The following is a 17,908-nucleotide window of genomic DNA, read 5'->3' as shown; positions in this document are numbered from 1 at the left end:
AACACTCCTATCTTTGCAGCTTTCATATTATCTTCTATCAAGAGGTTAGCTTGAAAGATTCCACCATTATTCGACAAATAATTCCTAATCTGCAGATACTTCACAAAATTCTCCCTGGGAAGCTGGTATTGCTCACGGAGTTGTTCAAAAGATTTCATACAGCCATCACTATAAAGATCACCCACCACCCTTAATCCTTTTTGCCTCCAACTATACACTACTCGAACCCATAAGTCAATTGGCAAAAATGTTGAGGATGCCAATGGTGTATACCAAGAAATTTTCTCCAAGTCAAACATTCCCCTTAATGTTCTCCAAGTCATATATGCAGCCGCCAAAACCTTAAATCTTGTCCGTTTGTAATAACTCCACTCTTGGTACAAGAACAAATAATTTTTAGCCTTCACACCCAGTAGCATCTGATATATAGACGGATATTCCGCCATATTCACGGGGCCTGTCCCTGTTAACAAAACATTCATACCTTGAATCATGCAAGCGTAGTAGTACAGAACAAAATCTGGTACCGACCATCCACCTAACTTTCTTGGTAAAATCATATATCGCCCGGCACGACAGGCCTTGCCCCAGCCCACATAAAATGTATACATAGCGCCTGAAGCTGTGCCAAACTTACTTTAGGGATTTCTAGAGGGACACACCTAAAAAAATATAATATTTGCAGGATTACCATCATTTTTAATAAACTGCATCGCCCCACTAAAGAAAGATGTAGGCATTCCGCCTGGTCCAGCTGTTTCCTTACCCCCACTAACAGATCCTCCCAATTTGATTTGACCAAGGCCATTGTAGAAGCCCTTAACTTGATTCCCAAATAAGTAGCCTCTTCGCATACCCTCGGGTCAGAATACTTCGCCATATTGGCGCATAATAGCTGGGTTTTGGCTGCATTTAACTTGTAGCCGGAAACTGCACCGAACTCTGCAGCTAAATATTCAATCTCCTCCATCGCTACTGTTGGACTCGGCGTGACAACCGCAACATCGTCCGCATAGGCGAGGACCTTGAACTGATAAGTTTGTATAACCACAGGGCAAATCCTGAAACTAGATTCCAACATTCTTAAAAACGGCTCAATATATAATGAAAATAAAAGGGGAAAACAGGGGCATCCTTGCCTAGTACCCCTCTGTATTTGAACCACCTCAGACTCAAGTCCCATGGTGCTAATGCAGGCAGTAGGTTGGTGATAAAGTGTCTGAAGTGATGTTATAAACTCTGGCCCGAAGCCCCTCCGCCTCATAACATCCCATAAGAAGCATCATGAGACCCGGTCGAAGGCCTTTTCGGCATCTAATAAAATTAAACATAATGGCTCCCGAGTAACTTTAACAAAGTCAAATAAAGTAATCACCCGGTGGACATGATCCGCCGTTCCGCGATGCGGGATAAACCCTTGTTGTATGGTAGAAACTAGTGCGGTGATAACAGCAGACAGCCGGTTAGCCAATATCTTCGAATAGATGTTCCCATCCGCATTCAAAAGCGAAATAGGGCGGTAGGAGCCCGGCATATTCGCAGGTTTACTTTTTTTATGAAACACTACTATAGATGCTTCATTCCAACTCCTGGGAGGAGCACCATTCTGAGCCATTCTCATTGTCGCAAGAAGATCCGTTTTTAAAACAGAGAAAAAAGTTTTATAGATTTCCAGGGGTAATTTATCTGGGCCTGCGGCTTTGCCCCTAGCCAGCCCATTAACTGCCAATTCTAGTTCTTTTAAAGAAATAGGCGCTTCTAGAATTTCTTCTTCTTCTGTAGGGAGATCTGCCATACAATATTGACTGATGAGAGTAGCCGCACCGTCCACATCGTATTCGTCTCTTTGATATAAGCCTTCATAAAATTGTCTAAACACCTTTAGTATTAAGCATGGGCGCAAAATCCGTTCAGCTCGCGGATTTTGCGGATTTTCGGCAAATTCGCGATCCTTTGAATTCCCGCGAATTTGCCAAAAATCTGCGAATCCCGGAGCGGAACGGATCCGGGGGGCAAAAGTTCAAGCTTCAAGCCTGTAACTATTTTAGAACTGCACCGGCAAGCTGCCAGCACCATTCTAAAATAGTTACTAAGTTAGCTTCAACAGGAAGCACTAATAGATAAAATGCAGGTGCTCGAGCACCTGCTTTATTTTATCTATTAGTGCTTCCTGATGAAGCTAACTTAGTAACTATGTTAGGATGGCGCTGGCAGCTTGCTGGCGCCATTCTAAAATAAAACAGGAGTGGGGCAGAGGGCAGAAGGTCACAGAGTGGGGCAGAGGGCAGAAGGGCACAGCAATGAGTGGGGCAGAGGGCAGAAGGACACAACAACGAGTGGGGCAGAGGGCAGAAGGGCACAACAACGAGTGGGGCAGAGGGCAGAAGGGCACAAAAACGAGTGGGGCAGAAGGGCAAAACAACGAGTGGGGCAGAGGGCAGAAGGGCACAAAACCGAGTGGGGCAGAGGGCAGAAGGTCACAGAGTGGGGCAGAAGGGCACAGCAATGAGTGGGGCAGAGGGCAGAAGGACACAACAACGAGTGGGGCAGAGGGCAGAAGGGCACAACAACGAGTGGGGCAGAGGGCAGAATGGCACAAAAACGAGTGGGGCAGAGGGCAGAAGGGCACAAAAAACGAGAGGGTGGCAGAGATGAACCATAGGGCGCATCGCGGTCTCGCACAAAAAAACCCCGCAAACATGCAAAGCGCCCCGCGAACACGCCAAGCGCCCCGCGAACACAATAAAAAAATTCGCACAAATTCACGAATTTTGTGGATCACGAATTTGCAAATCCGCAAATTCGCGGATCGCGAATTCGCAAAATTCGCCCATGCTTATCTAGTATACCATTTTCATTATCTACGGAATTCCCACTCGAATCTAATATGTTATCTATCCGTTGGGCTGCTTCCCTCAGTCTTAATTTCTGGGCAAGGCATCTGCCACTTGCCTCACCATACTCATAGTGAATTGCTGTTTAATAAAAAAACTTTTTTGCAGTTTCCTGAGACCATTAAAGGCACAACCTTGCTTTGACCCGTGCCACTGTAGTCATCAAGTCCTCTATATCCGCCCCGGACCATATGCCCTGCGCCAGTGATTCCTCAGCCTTTGTCAGCTATTGATATAACTCTTGAATTTTTGCCGCCTGCTGTTTTTGATTATATAGACCAAAGCTCAGGGCTTCTCCTCTAAATGCAGCTTTAAAGCTATCCCAGACACAGCCCACACTGCTAGTTCCACGGTTAATATTAAAGAAGGTTACAATTCATTGTTTCATATATTCAGTGAATCGCTGCTCCAATAATAGTTTGCGATCAAAAGAAAACCCCCTTGGTCTAGTAGCTGTTACTATACCAGCTATTGAAAGAACTACCGGCCCATGGTCGGATGTAATTCTTGGATAGACCTGGATAACAGCCTGTTTCAATAATAATTGAGAAGTGAAAAATTAATCCAGCCGGACTAATTTGCGATGAGGAAAAGAAAAAAACGTGTATCCTGTAGCCACCCCCCTTAAGAAAGCCCAGACATCCACCAACCCATGTGCCATCATTAATGCCTGCAATGCCTTGAAAACACATGGTTTCCTACCACTATATCTTGCTTTTTCATTACATAGGATATTAGGGGCTAGATTTATATTTATATTTAAATCCCCGCACAAGATCAGTGGCGTGGGCCAGGTAGCTAACTCTACGTTTAAAAACTCTAACATTGATGATTCGTCAAGATTAGCCCCATAAACAACACAAATCGTAAATATTACAAAACCGACAACACATTCTGCAATTGCCCACCTACGTAAATCATCAACTAAGATTTTACCTGTGTTGCCAATATGCTTCTTCCCCAGAATTGTCACCCCTCTACCTGTACCAGAATATTTAGTGCAGGCAAGAAGGTTGAATCCCAAATCTTCAAGCATTCGATGCTTTGACCATATCAAATGAGTCTCCTGTAGACATATTATATCACAATAAACAACTCGTAATTCCTGCGCTACCCGGCGTCTTTTATCTACTGAATTTAACCCCCTGACATTCAATGTGCCTATCCTAATACCCCTACTAGTGATTTAACTATATCAAATTTCACTAGGCTAACTCCACGTGCTGACTGAAAGAAAATAATGTCTCGCCACAAAGACTCACTTCCATCCCATACTCATATATTGTTTTCTGTATCCCCCCTCCCAGCCCATGCCCCCCACCCACTCCCCATAGCGCCCTTCCCCACCAACCCCCAGACCCACCACCCAATATGAGGCTTAAGGACCATGTCCTCAGCGATGTCGAAGTACTTTGTCCAATACCCCCCTATTTGACTCCCCCTGCCACAACCCTGTGTCTCTATCTCCCTTAGCAAACCTACTGGCCAAACATCAGGCACTAAATAGCATAAGTTCTGCTACCCTCTATTTGTTCCAGTTGCATTTCAACTACAAATTCGAAATATCATACCTTTAAGATAACTAGGCAAGATACATCCTACATATAACATCCTTTTGCGTTTATATTTACCCTAGTTATCCTATGTTCACATTTTCACAATTAGCAAAAGGGGAAAAAAAGAAAGAAAACAGAAAACAGAAAATTCCAACCATATCTCTGAGAGAGAAGCGACAAAAAGTTCATGGGAGATAGAAATGTCACCTGTAAATGACAAAAACCAAAAAAGTGATTACACCTTCCCACCCATAGTAACACTTAGTGCATCCAATATGAGGCCTGCCGCCATATATCCATTGTGGCTAATACAACATGTGCTATATGCTATTAGATTTTAGAGCTCTTATCTAAATGCTTCAGGTAGTCCTGTGCAACCGTGCCAGATGTAAAGTACCTAGTTTGGCCTTTAAAAATGATCTTTAATTTAGATGGGTTGAGCAGAAATACTTGGGTCCCTTTTGCTTGGAAAGGTACTATTAATTTCCGGAGTTGCCATCGTTCGTACACCGTTGCAGGACAGAAATCCGGGCGCACAAAGAATTCACATCCCTTGCCACACCGTTTTTTCTCCGGGCGAGCCAGGTCATAAAGCGCCTCTTGCAACAGATAATTATTCAGACATATTAGTATCGCCCGAGGATAAGAGTTCAGATCCCCTTGCCGTTCTTTCCCCCGTTGGCACACCACGAATGGAAACCTATGTGCCAGTATTACTTCCATTTCCCAATTCCAGGCACTCAGTTCTGGAAAAGCTTCCTTGAACAGCTGAACAATAAATTTACGTGGATCTGCCCCTTCTTTTGTCTCAGCTATTCCTAATACGCCCAAATTATTGCGACATGCGGTTCTCTAAGTTCGTAAGCTTCCAGTCCACGTCTGAACTAGATTTTTGCAAGGTCTCTATAGCTGACTGTTTCTTGACCGAACAATCCTCTGCGGAGGAAACTCTCTCCTCTACCTCTACCGCTCGGGAGGTTACTTCTGCACAAGTCTTCACCAACCGTCGTACAGTATTCTGGAGTTTCCTTACAGCCCCTTGTGTACTTAAGCCTTCAGCTTTTGTTTCGCTGCGATGTGCCATTAGGCTTTTATAAATCAGACCGAGAGTGATCGAGTCCTCTTCCAGATCCTCATCCAGGTTAGGCTGCACCAAGGGTAGTCTCCGATCATGCTCCAGTCCTTCACAGACCTCCACAGTCTTTATTACTGAATTGTGGGACGAAGACTTCCCAAACTCATTGCCTTCCTCATCCTCAGGCAAGTCCCCCCAGTCCCCTGAGTTGCTAGAACTGTCCAAATCATGCTCCTTATCCGATACAGTCGATAAATCCGACATAGAGTAAAATTTACCCTCTGAACCAGCATACTCCGACTCCGTGCCCTTTTCCATGCCCAGAGTAATGGCTTCAATACTCGATCCTGGCAGTGAGCTGTTGTTTTCCGTAGCTGTCACCATTGCTGTTACAGTTATTAATGCTACGTTACCTTCCTTCCCTGCCATAGCTTCATTCCACTCGCCTTGATTCCCTGAAACCAAGACCGGAGATACTTCAGTAGTAGCACTCCCTACTTTTCAAAAAGTTCTCATGTTGGGCACCAGGGGCTGCCTCAATGGTTTCTCCCTCACCTTCAGGCTCAGGCTTGGGCTCAGGTTCAGACTCCAGAATTTTTACTGAAAATTGCCGGCACAGTCCTTTGCTTTGGCGGGGTATCCTGGTACTGCTGCACTGCCAAGTTCTGACTCCGACTCTGGCTCAGGCGGGTTCCCTGTATCTGCGAAGCTGCCGCAGACCCAGTCTGGGTGTTATCATCTTTAAAGCACATTACTGTACTGTCAGCTCTACTGCCATTATCCCTAACTGAAGTAGTTTTACTAGAGGCCCCTCCAACACTGCCTTTTGTTGCATTCCCATTAGCTTTAGCGCCAGCTGCATTATCCGCATTGTTAGTGTTAGTATTAGCGCTGTTCCCCACAGCTTGTTCAGGCACCCCTCCTATAGGTGTATTCACAGGTACTCCAACTCGGTTCCTTGCGCCACCCCTGCCCTTCAGCGCCATCGCTTACCTGCAGTATTCGTCCGGAGCGTGCACTATCCGCTATTATTAAGCAGAAGAAATCCTTCCCGAACTCCAAAGAACTGCCACGGACCCTTCACGGACAGCCGCGCGGTCGGAACGTTGAACGCCTCACCTCGCTCACCTCCAGCTGGAGTCAATCAAGTCCGATAGGTCAGCGTGGGGCTGCAGCTCGAACGCCGGAGCAGCACACAGCAAACAGCAAACAGCGTGGAAAGAGCTGCTACGGACGGCAAAGTCACCCGGAGAAAGACGATAAGGTACCACGCTGTCGGATCCGTTGAGAACACTCTAGTGTTGGGCAGGTAATCACCGCTAGCAAGGGGAATCAGTCGAGGTTATGGACAGAGCACCTCACACGGCCACTGCAGCGGCCTCCATCTTGCCATCTTGCCATCTTGCCTCGTACTCACAGATGTTTAAGACCATACAACTTTAGATGCATCTCACACAACCTTAAATACATAGGAATCGTTTTGAATACTTGGTTCAAGGATATAGAGGTAGATAATATGTTTCACCCAAACCATCAAATAAAATTGGACTTCCTAAAGCATTGAATTTATCATCCTTGGGTCAAGTGCAAGTAATCAAAATAATGATCATTTATTATCTTTATTGCATTTTACATGCTCATAAATGTGTATGCAACATTTGTACCCATGTTGCAGATAACTAATGAAGAATGATTTCAAAAAAGGAAAACAAAATATTTAGCTGTATTTGACATTCATCTTCAAAAATCACAACCATAATCCTGAGTTTGAATGTGCAAGAATGTTTTCTCACTTCACTGATAATAATTTTGTATAGCACTGGTACGATATTTTCTACGCATTGTACAATCTCGTATTCAACATGGTTAGTCACTTGGTTGTATCAAGGAGGAAAGGCTGTTTGGAAGCTGAGAAACTCCAATGTCATGAAAAGGCAGCGCAAAACTTGGTTCTACAAATGTGAGACATAAATCAAACTATATGAATCTTGAATAAATGATCAAATTAGTTAAATTACATGATGGCACAAATATTGGCTACTATTACTTCTTGGCTGATGACTAGCCCTATTCTGGTTACAACTAGCATGCCACAGTTGTCTTTGTGAGTTGGTGAATTCTGTGCCACTTTACCAAAGTCTACTTGACAATTAAAAAGCCTCATTTCAATCTCAGTTGAATTCACTTTTTGCTTCTTTCTTTTTTCTACTTATAGATATGAAAGTGAGCTGCAAGTTAGGTCGGTCTGCTTCAACATCAGGCGTGCCTCCTCCTTCAATAACTCCTCTCAGGCAAACGAGCGAGCTGCACCAGAGCCAGGTACCAACGTTAGCCAATCCTGAATGACTTCATGTGGTGCTACATGCCAAACACGCCTCACCTCTGTCTGCCATTTGTTCGGGTAGATCACGTTATGTGTTTGTCTTTAATTTCTGTGTTTCTGTCTGTCATACCAAGCAACAAAACTGTCTCCATTAATTGTACTGTAGAGCGTTCCTTGCCACATGCTTCTTGAGTGTGTCTCACTTTAGATTTGAACCATTCTGTAACATAATTATTGTAGAACTGTATTCCCTGTATTGGTTTCTTTCTGTGTTGTGTGTACTTTTTTACTGTTTAAAAAATTTATCAACTTTTGATAAATTTTTAAAGTGAGTTTCTGTATACAGTAGAATCTTTGTCTTGTCAAAACCATGTGCACTGCTGTTTACAGATGAACTGTACATACATTTTACTTCTGTCCTACTGCATTGTAATTGCATTCTGTTTTAGCCTGGTGCATGTTTGCATTGCACTTTGCATTATCATATGTTCTATGCTCAGTTATTGTTCTTTCATCATGGCAGCTCAGCTCTTTTTAGAACTAGGGAATAAAAAACATAACGGCACTACTAAATAGTCAAGTTATAGCTATCTAATTTGTAAAATAGCTTGCTTCTGTAAACCAAATAGTTATTCACTGAAATACCAGACATTCTCTTTATGAGAAAGAACTGTAAGTTGTTGTGCATGTCCAGTCATATTTATTATATCACTTTTATTAAAGTTATTCGAAATAAAGATACAACCCAAATCACTTTCAACGTTGTTGTTTTGTATGCCAATGCTGTTGTTTTTGTTTGTTTCTGTACCTGTATGTGTTGTGTTATAATGTTTTTGTTTATGTGATGACTTTCTACAAAATGTGAACCATATAAATCTTGTTAAGAAAAAAAAGCCATATCTTAATGGAAAACTTTAAATCATGTAGGTCTGTCTGATCAGGTACATAGTTTGAAATCTTGTCTGCCTTAAAAATGTCACATTTCATCCAACCTATTTCAAGTTCAGCTTTCTGAAAAGGAGGGTTTAGCACAGACAATCGTTGTAGTTCTGTTTACTTTTATAAACCCTGGCTTTTTTATCAGCTTAGGCTGTGCATGGAATCATTTTTTAAGAAAATAATTTGAAATGGTTTTGCTAAAAATCTTTAGACCTCCAAATCAAATTTATTTTAAAATATACCAAGCCCGATAATTTGACCTGTTACATATATAGAACTCTGTCATATAATGTATGTTTCAGCTCTGTGACTTTAAAGTTGGTCCGTACTGTTCCTATGGTACTGTCATTGCCATTAGTAACTACATTATGATATTCAAAGTAAAAATCTGAAGTACTCATGACTAGAAACAAGTCCCTTTATGTTGAGGTCACCCACCATGTTACCATGGCAAATTGAAATGCAATTGTCACCATCAAACTCAAAAATCACAACTCTAAATTGTGCAATCGGGAGAATTAACAATTTGCACTCTTTCTCATCGCTTGTTATTAGTTAAATATAAAACTATAATAGCTCAAAAGAATGGGACCAAAGAAAATGTGGGTGCCATTAGTCCCTGACACAAGTATATATTTATTGTCCACAGCAACACTCTTACTCAATAAATTGCCTCCTTTCCTAATCCCTTTTCAATCCTCATTAATCAAGATAACTATGATACTCTGAAAAGCATATCACCAACTGACTAAATGTATTCCTATTGCTCTTAGGATGTTCTTTAACTTCACACCCACTTACTAAGATGGGTATTCAATTTGTATGTCTTGTGACAGCATCTCCCGCTTTTTCTATATAAAAACAAAGAGATATAAGCAAAAACATGTAATTGGAAGTGTGCACCCTCCAATTGCACTGACCTTATTAATGAGCATCTTGCGTTCCAGCGCCACAATGCTTAAATACCTATTTTTATTATGAAAGATGAAGCTCACTTCCCGCCCAAGTCTTCTATGTTTGCCATTTTTGGTGGTCATATTTATGAGCATTAGCTGGCACGCCTGTTATTCTTTGGCTGAGACTGGGTGCCAACTTTGTCAGGGCAATTATGTGTTTTGCTGCTGGGGATGCAATTAATTAGTAAGGCGACTTTTTCCTTAAATGTAACAATGGCAATAACAGCTAGTGTAGTTATACTGTTCAGATGTGACATAGCTAGGAGAGTTTGTCTAAACAGGCACAGAACAGGAGCAATTACATAGCATCATTGAGTTGCATTGCCAGAGCAACTTAGAGTAGCAGCATGATTCCTGCTTGTAGTACGTCCATTCCCTTTACTTTTAGTAATGTCTCCCTTGCCTGAACAATGGAAATACAGCCAATGTCTGTACATTTTACAATATTGAAAACATGCCATGTGCTGTAACATGTTGTTTTCTTATCCCTTAACTACTTTGATTTTAAAACTAAACCAACCTTTTCAACAACATCAAGAGGTACAGGGTAATTATTTAATGTGTTCGAGGTTCACCAAAGTGGAAAGTTAGGTCTAAAAATCATGTTTTAGGTGGCATAATGTACATAATAGTCATCAATCATATTTGACAATTTTGTAGCAACAATGCAATTTTACCACGAATTACTGTGAATTTGAAGCTCTGCTAAAACATACTACTTTTTGTGGGTGTTTCAAATGCAAGTTAATTGCCTACTTATATTGCCTTATCAAAACGAAATAAAAAGGAGCATTTAATTAAAATGATTTGTCATTTCTTAAATTCTTTTGCAGCAACCCATTTAAATATGTTTAGATGCACCAATCAGTAAATGATTTTCACTCAGAGTTACTGTTACATTCTACATGCTATGAAATGGCCTTGTGGGGGGGAAATTCTGCAGTGGAGGAATACATTTATGTGGCCTTTCAATAGTCCTTACAGTGTTTAAAGTGATGAATGAGTAATAATTGCATAGTATCCAAAGTGCAGCATGATTGTTATGTAAAGGACTTTGCTGATCGTGGTGTCTGAACATGACAAACATAATTGCATACAATAAACATGTTAAGAGCGAAAAGTAACCAATGTCATGTAGAGCATTCAGTAAAAGGGAAAACATTGTATTTGTTTAGTAACAGGGTTATTAAATATTTTTGTCAATGCAACATTGCTGGAAACAATTCTGAACACAAATAGCAGGCGCGTCAATAATACTGGTTATTTCAAAAATAACTCTGCTGTCTAATGAAGTATTTTGCTAAAGGGGTAGCTGTGAAGTACAATTAACGACTATGATGCTCTGGTTAGCTGCTTCCAAAGACTCATGGACAACATTAAATATGGAGGAAATGGCCTGCCAAACATGCACATTGCTAAACAGAGTTCCATATTTCTGGCCCATTTGGTAACTACCAAGGTCACTTTCTAATGCACTGCTTCAAATGGCCTGCACTGAAAACTTTTCTTCTGATCTAGATCCAAAAACAAGGTAAGACATGCTTTGATAGCACTACTAACTGGTCAGTATGATGACCCTAAAATCACAACACCAAGGGGCAAATATACAAGGGTATTGTTTTACAGGAGCATCACGTTTTACGATGCTCTGATGGCACAATGCACTGCTCCATATTTACAATGTGGCGCTAAGCCAATTTGCGTGGCTGAACATCACGTTGTAAATATCACACCCTCTAACACAGCTTTGTGCATCACAGGGCTGTGCAACGGGGGTTACTGTGAGTGTTCCACCTCAACACTTATTGCTTTTTGGCACTGCCCCAGATTTACAAGTATCTGTAAAACTGAGGCAGCGCCAAAAACTAACGTCATTGAAAAGCAGTCGTTTGAGTGGCGCAACGAGGAGAAATACTTTTATTTCTCCTAATTCTTTGCTCTTTCAATGTGTACTGTATTTGCAGAACACATTGAAGGAGCAAATCGCCTTTAACTCTTGTTTATGTGCAGGAAGGTGACCCTTCCTTCACATAAACAGTCATTCTTGCAACGCAGGCATTCTTGCATATGACGCAAGGAAGCCAGAGTTGGAGGTAGGCAGCTTTTTTAGCGCCTACGCAAGGGAAAACACAGAGGTGCGCCGTATTCTTGTGAATAAGGAGCATCACTGTATTTTTTAAATGGCGCAGCACAGCACTGCTAAATTGCTTGCAGCGATGCGCAACGTCATTTCTTTGTCAATATATACCCATAAGTTTTTTTTAATTGTTCGTTGGACATATTAGTTCGATGTTTAAGATGAAACCCAAAAAAGAATATGAAAAGTTAGCTAAGAAATGTTATATTGTAATACATTAAAGATATGACCTTTTTCTCAGTTTCCCTAACAGTCACAAACAAAGGGGATTATTTCACTAAATGTAGGAACATGTTTCGCCTGACATTTTAATTTGGAAAGTCATGTATACTCTCTAAATAGGAGGATGGGACAGCAGCCTTTATTTGGCCCGTGTTCTGCTTCGGCCAAACTCAAAATAACACCCAAGTTTAATCCAATGACCAATTAATATTGATATGAGTGATTATCTATTTTATCATGTACATTTTTACAGTCCTCACCTCTGTTGATTTTTTATTCTTTCACTCTAGTTTTTTTCAAACTAATATGTTTTATAGACCTCAAATATCTCAGAACTCGACTCTAGAGAGAAAAAACTATGCCAGAGGTATTTCAGTAGAGTGGGCCTTCATATATTGAAGGGTAAAGTCAATAATAATATATCTCTGCAATGTTAATTACCACATTTGGAAATGATTGAAAACAGCACATGCTATAAATATGAGAAGTCTGCAGTTTAGAAACAAATTCAGTACAGATCCTTCAATAATAAAAACAACATGTAATCAATGTAATGTTACTATCAATTACATTATAATCAGTTTTTTATGAAATGCTGGCAACTCTGGCAAACAAACGCTACTGCTATGGGGCTATGCTCCTGCAGGCAAAGTGCAGGTGTACAAAAATAAGTTCTTGGGAAGGCTGCTAGGCCTTCCAATCTCCATATCTAACTTTGTCACAAGAATCTTTTTTTTGCCATTTTTACAGGATAGGATTAACTGGGGACAAGAGACCTTGAGGTTGGCCTGAGGCATTAGTCCATCTGCAACCCTTTCTATGTTTACTCTCAATGATTTATTGACGTTTGAGGATGTTTGCAAATTCCACCGCTTGACTACATTTGAAAACCTGCAAAGTATTTAAGTTTCTATGATTTGGTTTACAAAATCTATAAAGTCTTACCTTCCTCATTATGCACTGTGCTGGGACTCAACCATACTTGTGTTGGGTCCTCATTGCTTATGATAGAAATATTTCAACTTGATTTGCAGTCGGTTTGCTATAGTAAGTAAGTAAGTACATTTATTTGCATAGTTAATAAAAACCATTGCAGTACAAAACATAAAGATTTAAAAACAATTCTGCGTTCAATGTTAAAAAATTATTTCATAGTGTGCATCTTTTATCTTATTAAAATCATTTCTAAAAATTAATAATTTTAAACGTCCATAAATAGAAATGCTGTTGTGTTAGGATGCTATCTTATAATAAATTATGAAACTGGTTTTGGCATTTTCTTTTCCACCACCCTCTTGAACTTCACCAAGCTACAGTTTAGCTGTGGGGCATTAGGTGCAAAGCAGGCAAGAACTGCTTGTCTGCGTGAGCATAACCCACGCTGTTTAAAATGGCATTTTAACAGACGCTTTCGCTCTTCCAAAAGTTCATTACAGGAGCATAACAGGTGCAGCAGATCCTCTGGCAATGGGCCGCATAGACTGAAGGAGGAGTCCTCCTTATCCTTTAGCTAATGTGGAAAATGCTGAAAACAGGGTAACAAGCCCAATCTGTATTTCAAAAACTTCATTTTAGTCATTTTTGCATAGCCCAAATCGAGGTCGTTCTGTGGGGCTAGTATGGAATACGTGTTCAGTGTCATGCAGCCATGTGACCTTTTCGAGAGGGATGCCTTGTCCTCGACCCACAAGAGGTGTTTAACTGTCTTCCTGACCAGTTTTTTAAGCGTTGAGTGGCTTGTAGGAGTATCCCAGAGTTGGTATCAGCCGCATTTTGCCAGACTGCTTATGAGGTATTTGGCAGCTGGTGAGGCTGAGTGTTGCTCTAATTTCTTCCCTTCCATTTGTTTAGAGTTCCTTGGGTGGATTTTCCCACTTTGTCCCAGGTAGTTATGTACGCCCCCTGTATTGCCAAGAAAAAATTTTGAACACCAAACTCTAGCCTGATTTGTGCTGGCAAAGTTTGTTTGGGCAAACCAAAAATAATCCTGTATGCATCTATGACTGTGTTATCAAGAGTTTTTGCATCTCTTTCTCTCTGTACTTCACTACCATAAGCAATTGTTGGCAGAAGTTTGGCTCTTATCACTTGAGCCAGAGGCAGGAGCGACTAGTTAGCTTACTGTTTAGTGTTTTTAGAGAGATTGCTACGGCAAGGCCTTTGCCTCTAATACTAGTTTTCTGTACAGTGAAGTGGCCGGTCTGCTATAGGGTATACATAGTTACCCTAAAATGAGGGATTCAGAAACAAACTCCCCTTGAAGCCTATGTGATAGCCATTGCAACTACCAATAATTCCACATTACACCAAAAAAGAAGTATGTTGAACTAGTGCTTCTTTCCTTAGGCGACTGAACTTACAAGCTTACTTCTTCCTTTTACTTTGAAATTCCTCATATATTTGTCTGACAGAAAGTAAATTTACAAGACAACTATTGTGATTATAAATGGTATGGAATATTGAGGGGTATTGTTAAGTATAGTTTAACAATAGGTACAAAAGAAAGTATTGCAATTCTATGGTTCTTTATATATTTAAAAGTGCCTTAAATTCATGTATGAATTTTTAGGACATTGTTTATTGAAATAAGCTCTGATGATGGTGAAATGTAGTTGTGAAATACACACGGAAGAACCATGCTGTGTGATTGGCAAACTTTAAATGTGTCACTGGTTGTGGCAACCAAAGTGGCAGAACATTGAGGAGAATAAGTAGGGGAAGCCATCACATGTAGACAGACAAAGTATCCAGGGAAAGAGATTTTACCAATATAAAAATGTTCAAAAGGAAAGAACGCCACGCTGAAGCTTGCATTCCTCAAAAAGCTAGAGTATAATTGATGTAGTGATTTGCCAATTAATATCAATTTAAGGTTGGTATCTTAAAGCACATCCTGCTATCATTTTGAGAGATTCTCAGTTTTGACAGTTAAACTTTTATGGAACTCGAGTACATGTACATATAAGCAGCCTGATACAATTGAATATCAATTTGTGTTTTTTTAGAGTGTGTCAAATAGTGTCAATGGGTTTAGGATTGACATTCAATAAAATGCCCATGGTTAACATACCTTAATGCCACTGAAAAGCCCAGATGTCATTGATGGAATTTCTAGTGGTTGTGTATCTGTAACTGTTAAAAACATGGCCAATGATGCTCTTGTTGTATTTGAATACAAACAGCCTTTTCTCAAAGATAACTTTAATAGTATGAATAGGGAGAAAGATTCCTCAAATTATTGTCCTTTCAATTAAAACAAAAAACTGAATCCAAGGAAAATGCATTTCTAAAAGATGTTCACAAAGGATCCAGTTCAAACCAAATGTGCATTACAAGGTTTTGATTGTGCATATAGATTCTTATTTTCACCTGAGTCTACTTTAGATGAGATGGAGGAAAATGCCACTTTAAAGATGCCATGGACACGAAAACCAAGCTCAGAAATGTGAGGCATCCAATTTGAACCCATCTCAGAAACAGAGATTAAACTGGCCATAGGACCGAATTTTAAAAAGCTTGTAAAGGGCAAGGGGTAACTATCTTAATAAAGTTGTCTTGGAAGCAGAGTAGAACAGCTCATTATTAGCAAGATATAAAAGAACATTCATATTGGTTGTGCTGAAACATTACAGAGTTTTAGTCTCATGTTTATTATTATACTCAACACATTGAAAATGTTCTGGCAAACAGATGAGAGTCTTACTTCTTGCTGGTAGTACTCCACTCCTAGATGTGCTCTCACTTGGTATTCACATCTACAGACAATATGAAGACTCTACTACATGGGGGGTGGGGGGTGGGGGGGTGGGGTCAAGCACTCATTATGGCTGATGCATTTTGTTAGAGCTCTGTGTCCCATCCCCCGGTTATCCTGAACATCGCTGCACCAAGCCCAAAAAGCTGAATTAGCAGGAGTGGTGAGCATAAAGGGACACCTGCTGCGTCCAGTGTGGGGCTCCTCGAGGCTGTGGACACATTAGCAGAAGAGATTCCATGGGTGCAGGACTATCTCGTGTGGGAGCCTGGGGCTTGGCCTGCTCCTCACCTGTACACCAACCAATGCCATGGGTGTGGCGGCTAAGTCTACTGCTCCTTGGGGATTGGGGTGTGACACCCTCTAGAACCTGAGTGGGCCGGTGAGGCCTGGTAATGACTCGGTGGCCCCAGTCGGGGCTACCAGGTACAGGAGGTCCGTACCAGTGGCGCTGAGAAGGGGGGCTGTGTCGAATCTGCCAATCCCTGACCAGACAGTCTGTCTAGTGGACCCCCGCTGCACGGAGGAGAAACCGCCCCAGTGGACCAGCGGCACCCAGACACAACAAGGAGACCACAGGTGAGCCTTGGGAGCTAACGTTTGGTGGCCAGCAGGGGGAGGGTAGGCCCGGGGTCGATCAGGCCCAGGCATCCTCTTGCGCAGACATGCCTCAACTGTGTCTCCCTGGTGGGCACCCAACTGCTAGAGGAATCCAACGTCCAACTGCTGGAACCAGTGCAGGGTCGTATTGGGCACAAGCTGACCTTCTCATTGACACCCGCGGCTCTCGAATCTTCTGGTGCAGCACAGGTGTGGACGACCAGGGATGAAGGAGGCCTGGAACAATCGGGTCTAGACTCCCTTGGTAAACGATACTCTGGTGACAATGCAGAGAACGGTGCCACAGTCCTGCACGGAGGTCACATCGGGCCCATGCTGTGCCCCCTCCCACCACTCTCTGCCCTTTGGGACAACTGAGGTGCTGTTGCTGCAGCCACTAACCCTGACCCCAAGGACTGCACTCACTTAGGAGGCACACAGTCTGGAAGATTCAGCTCAGACTAACAAGCTAGTTCTCTGGTGGCACCGGTGCTGCGGCCCTTTATTGTGGGGCACGGGGACAGGTCCCTGATCTAAAGTGAGGCCTGTTGGTGACTCCCCTTTTCCCTCCTGGATCCTCCTGAGACTCCCATGCACACTAGGACAAAACATCACCATAGGGTAAATCAAATCAAACTAGGCAGCAAGAAGGCCTCCTGGTTCAACGATGATCTTAAGAAATCCAAGAAACTCTGTCGCTCCCTTGAGAAGGCCTGGAAAAAAGACTCAACCACCAGCACCAAGGACGCCTTCAAAAACGCCACCCGCACACACCACCAACTGATCCGAAATGCCAAGAAAGCAGCCTTCAAGGACCGTCTAGATAACAACGCCCACAACAGCAAGGAATTATTCAACATCGTCAAGGAATTTACCAACCCTTCAGCCAACTCCAACGACATCACCCCCTCTCTAGCCCTCTGCGACTCCCTAGCCTCATTCTTCCACAACAAAATTGCAGACATCCACAACAGCTTCGACAACCAACCCGAAGACCAACCCACCCAATCCCCTGCAGGACCCCCACCCCCCCTGAACATCCTCAATGACTGGAAGCCAATCTCCACTGAGGACACCATCCGTCTGATGAACTCTATCCACTCAGGATCCCCCACAGACCCTTGCCCTCACCACATCTTTAACAAAGCAGACTCCATTATTGCACCGCACCTCCGAGACGTCATCAACTGCTCCCTCAACTCTGCAACCTTCCCGGAAAGCTGGAAACATGCCGAACTCAGCGCCCTCCTGAAGAAACCCACAGCTGACCCCACCGAACTCAAAAACTATCGCCCTATCTCACTCCTTCCATTCCCGGCCAAAGTCATCGAGAAAGCTGTCAACAACCAGCTCGCCGCATTCCTCGAAACCAACAAATCCCTCGACTCCTCACAGTCCGGCTTCCGAGCCAAGCACAGCACCGAAACCGCCCTCATCGCAGCAACAGACGAC

At 42.2% G+C, this 17,908-nt stretch overlaps 1 protein-coding gene across 1 annotated transcript in view; it reads left to right on the top strand.

Moving 5' to 3' along the window:
• The window catches only part of NYAP2 (neuronal tyrosine-phosphorylated phosphoinositide-3-kinase adaptor 2), a 987,564-nt gene that overhangs the window by 883,839 nt on the left and 85,817 nt on the right, over nucleotides 1–17,908 (top strand). The window contains exon 7 of the mRNA XM_086944856.1: nucleotides 7,741–7,844. Within this exon, the coding sequence (XP_086800982.1) occupies nucleotides 7,741–7,844 (104 nt within the window). The remainder of the gene's footprint in view (nucleotides 1–7,740; nucleotides 7,845–17,908) is intronic.

The sequence above is a fragment of the Lissotriton vulgaris genome, chromosome 11 (assembly GCF_964263255.1).
Source record: "Lissotriton vulgaris chromosome 11, aLisVul1.2, whole genome shotgun sequence".
In the NCBI taxonomy this organism is placed as follows: domain Eukaryota; kingdom Metazoa; phylum Chordata; class Amphibia; order Caudata; family Salamandridae; genus Lissotriton; species Lissotriton vulgaris.
This window is presented reverse-complemented; position numbering and strand designations above follow the sequence as displayed.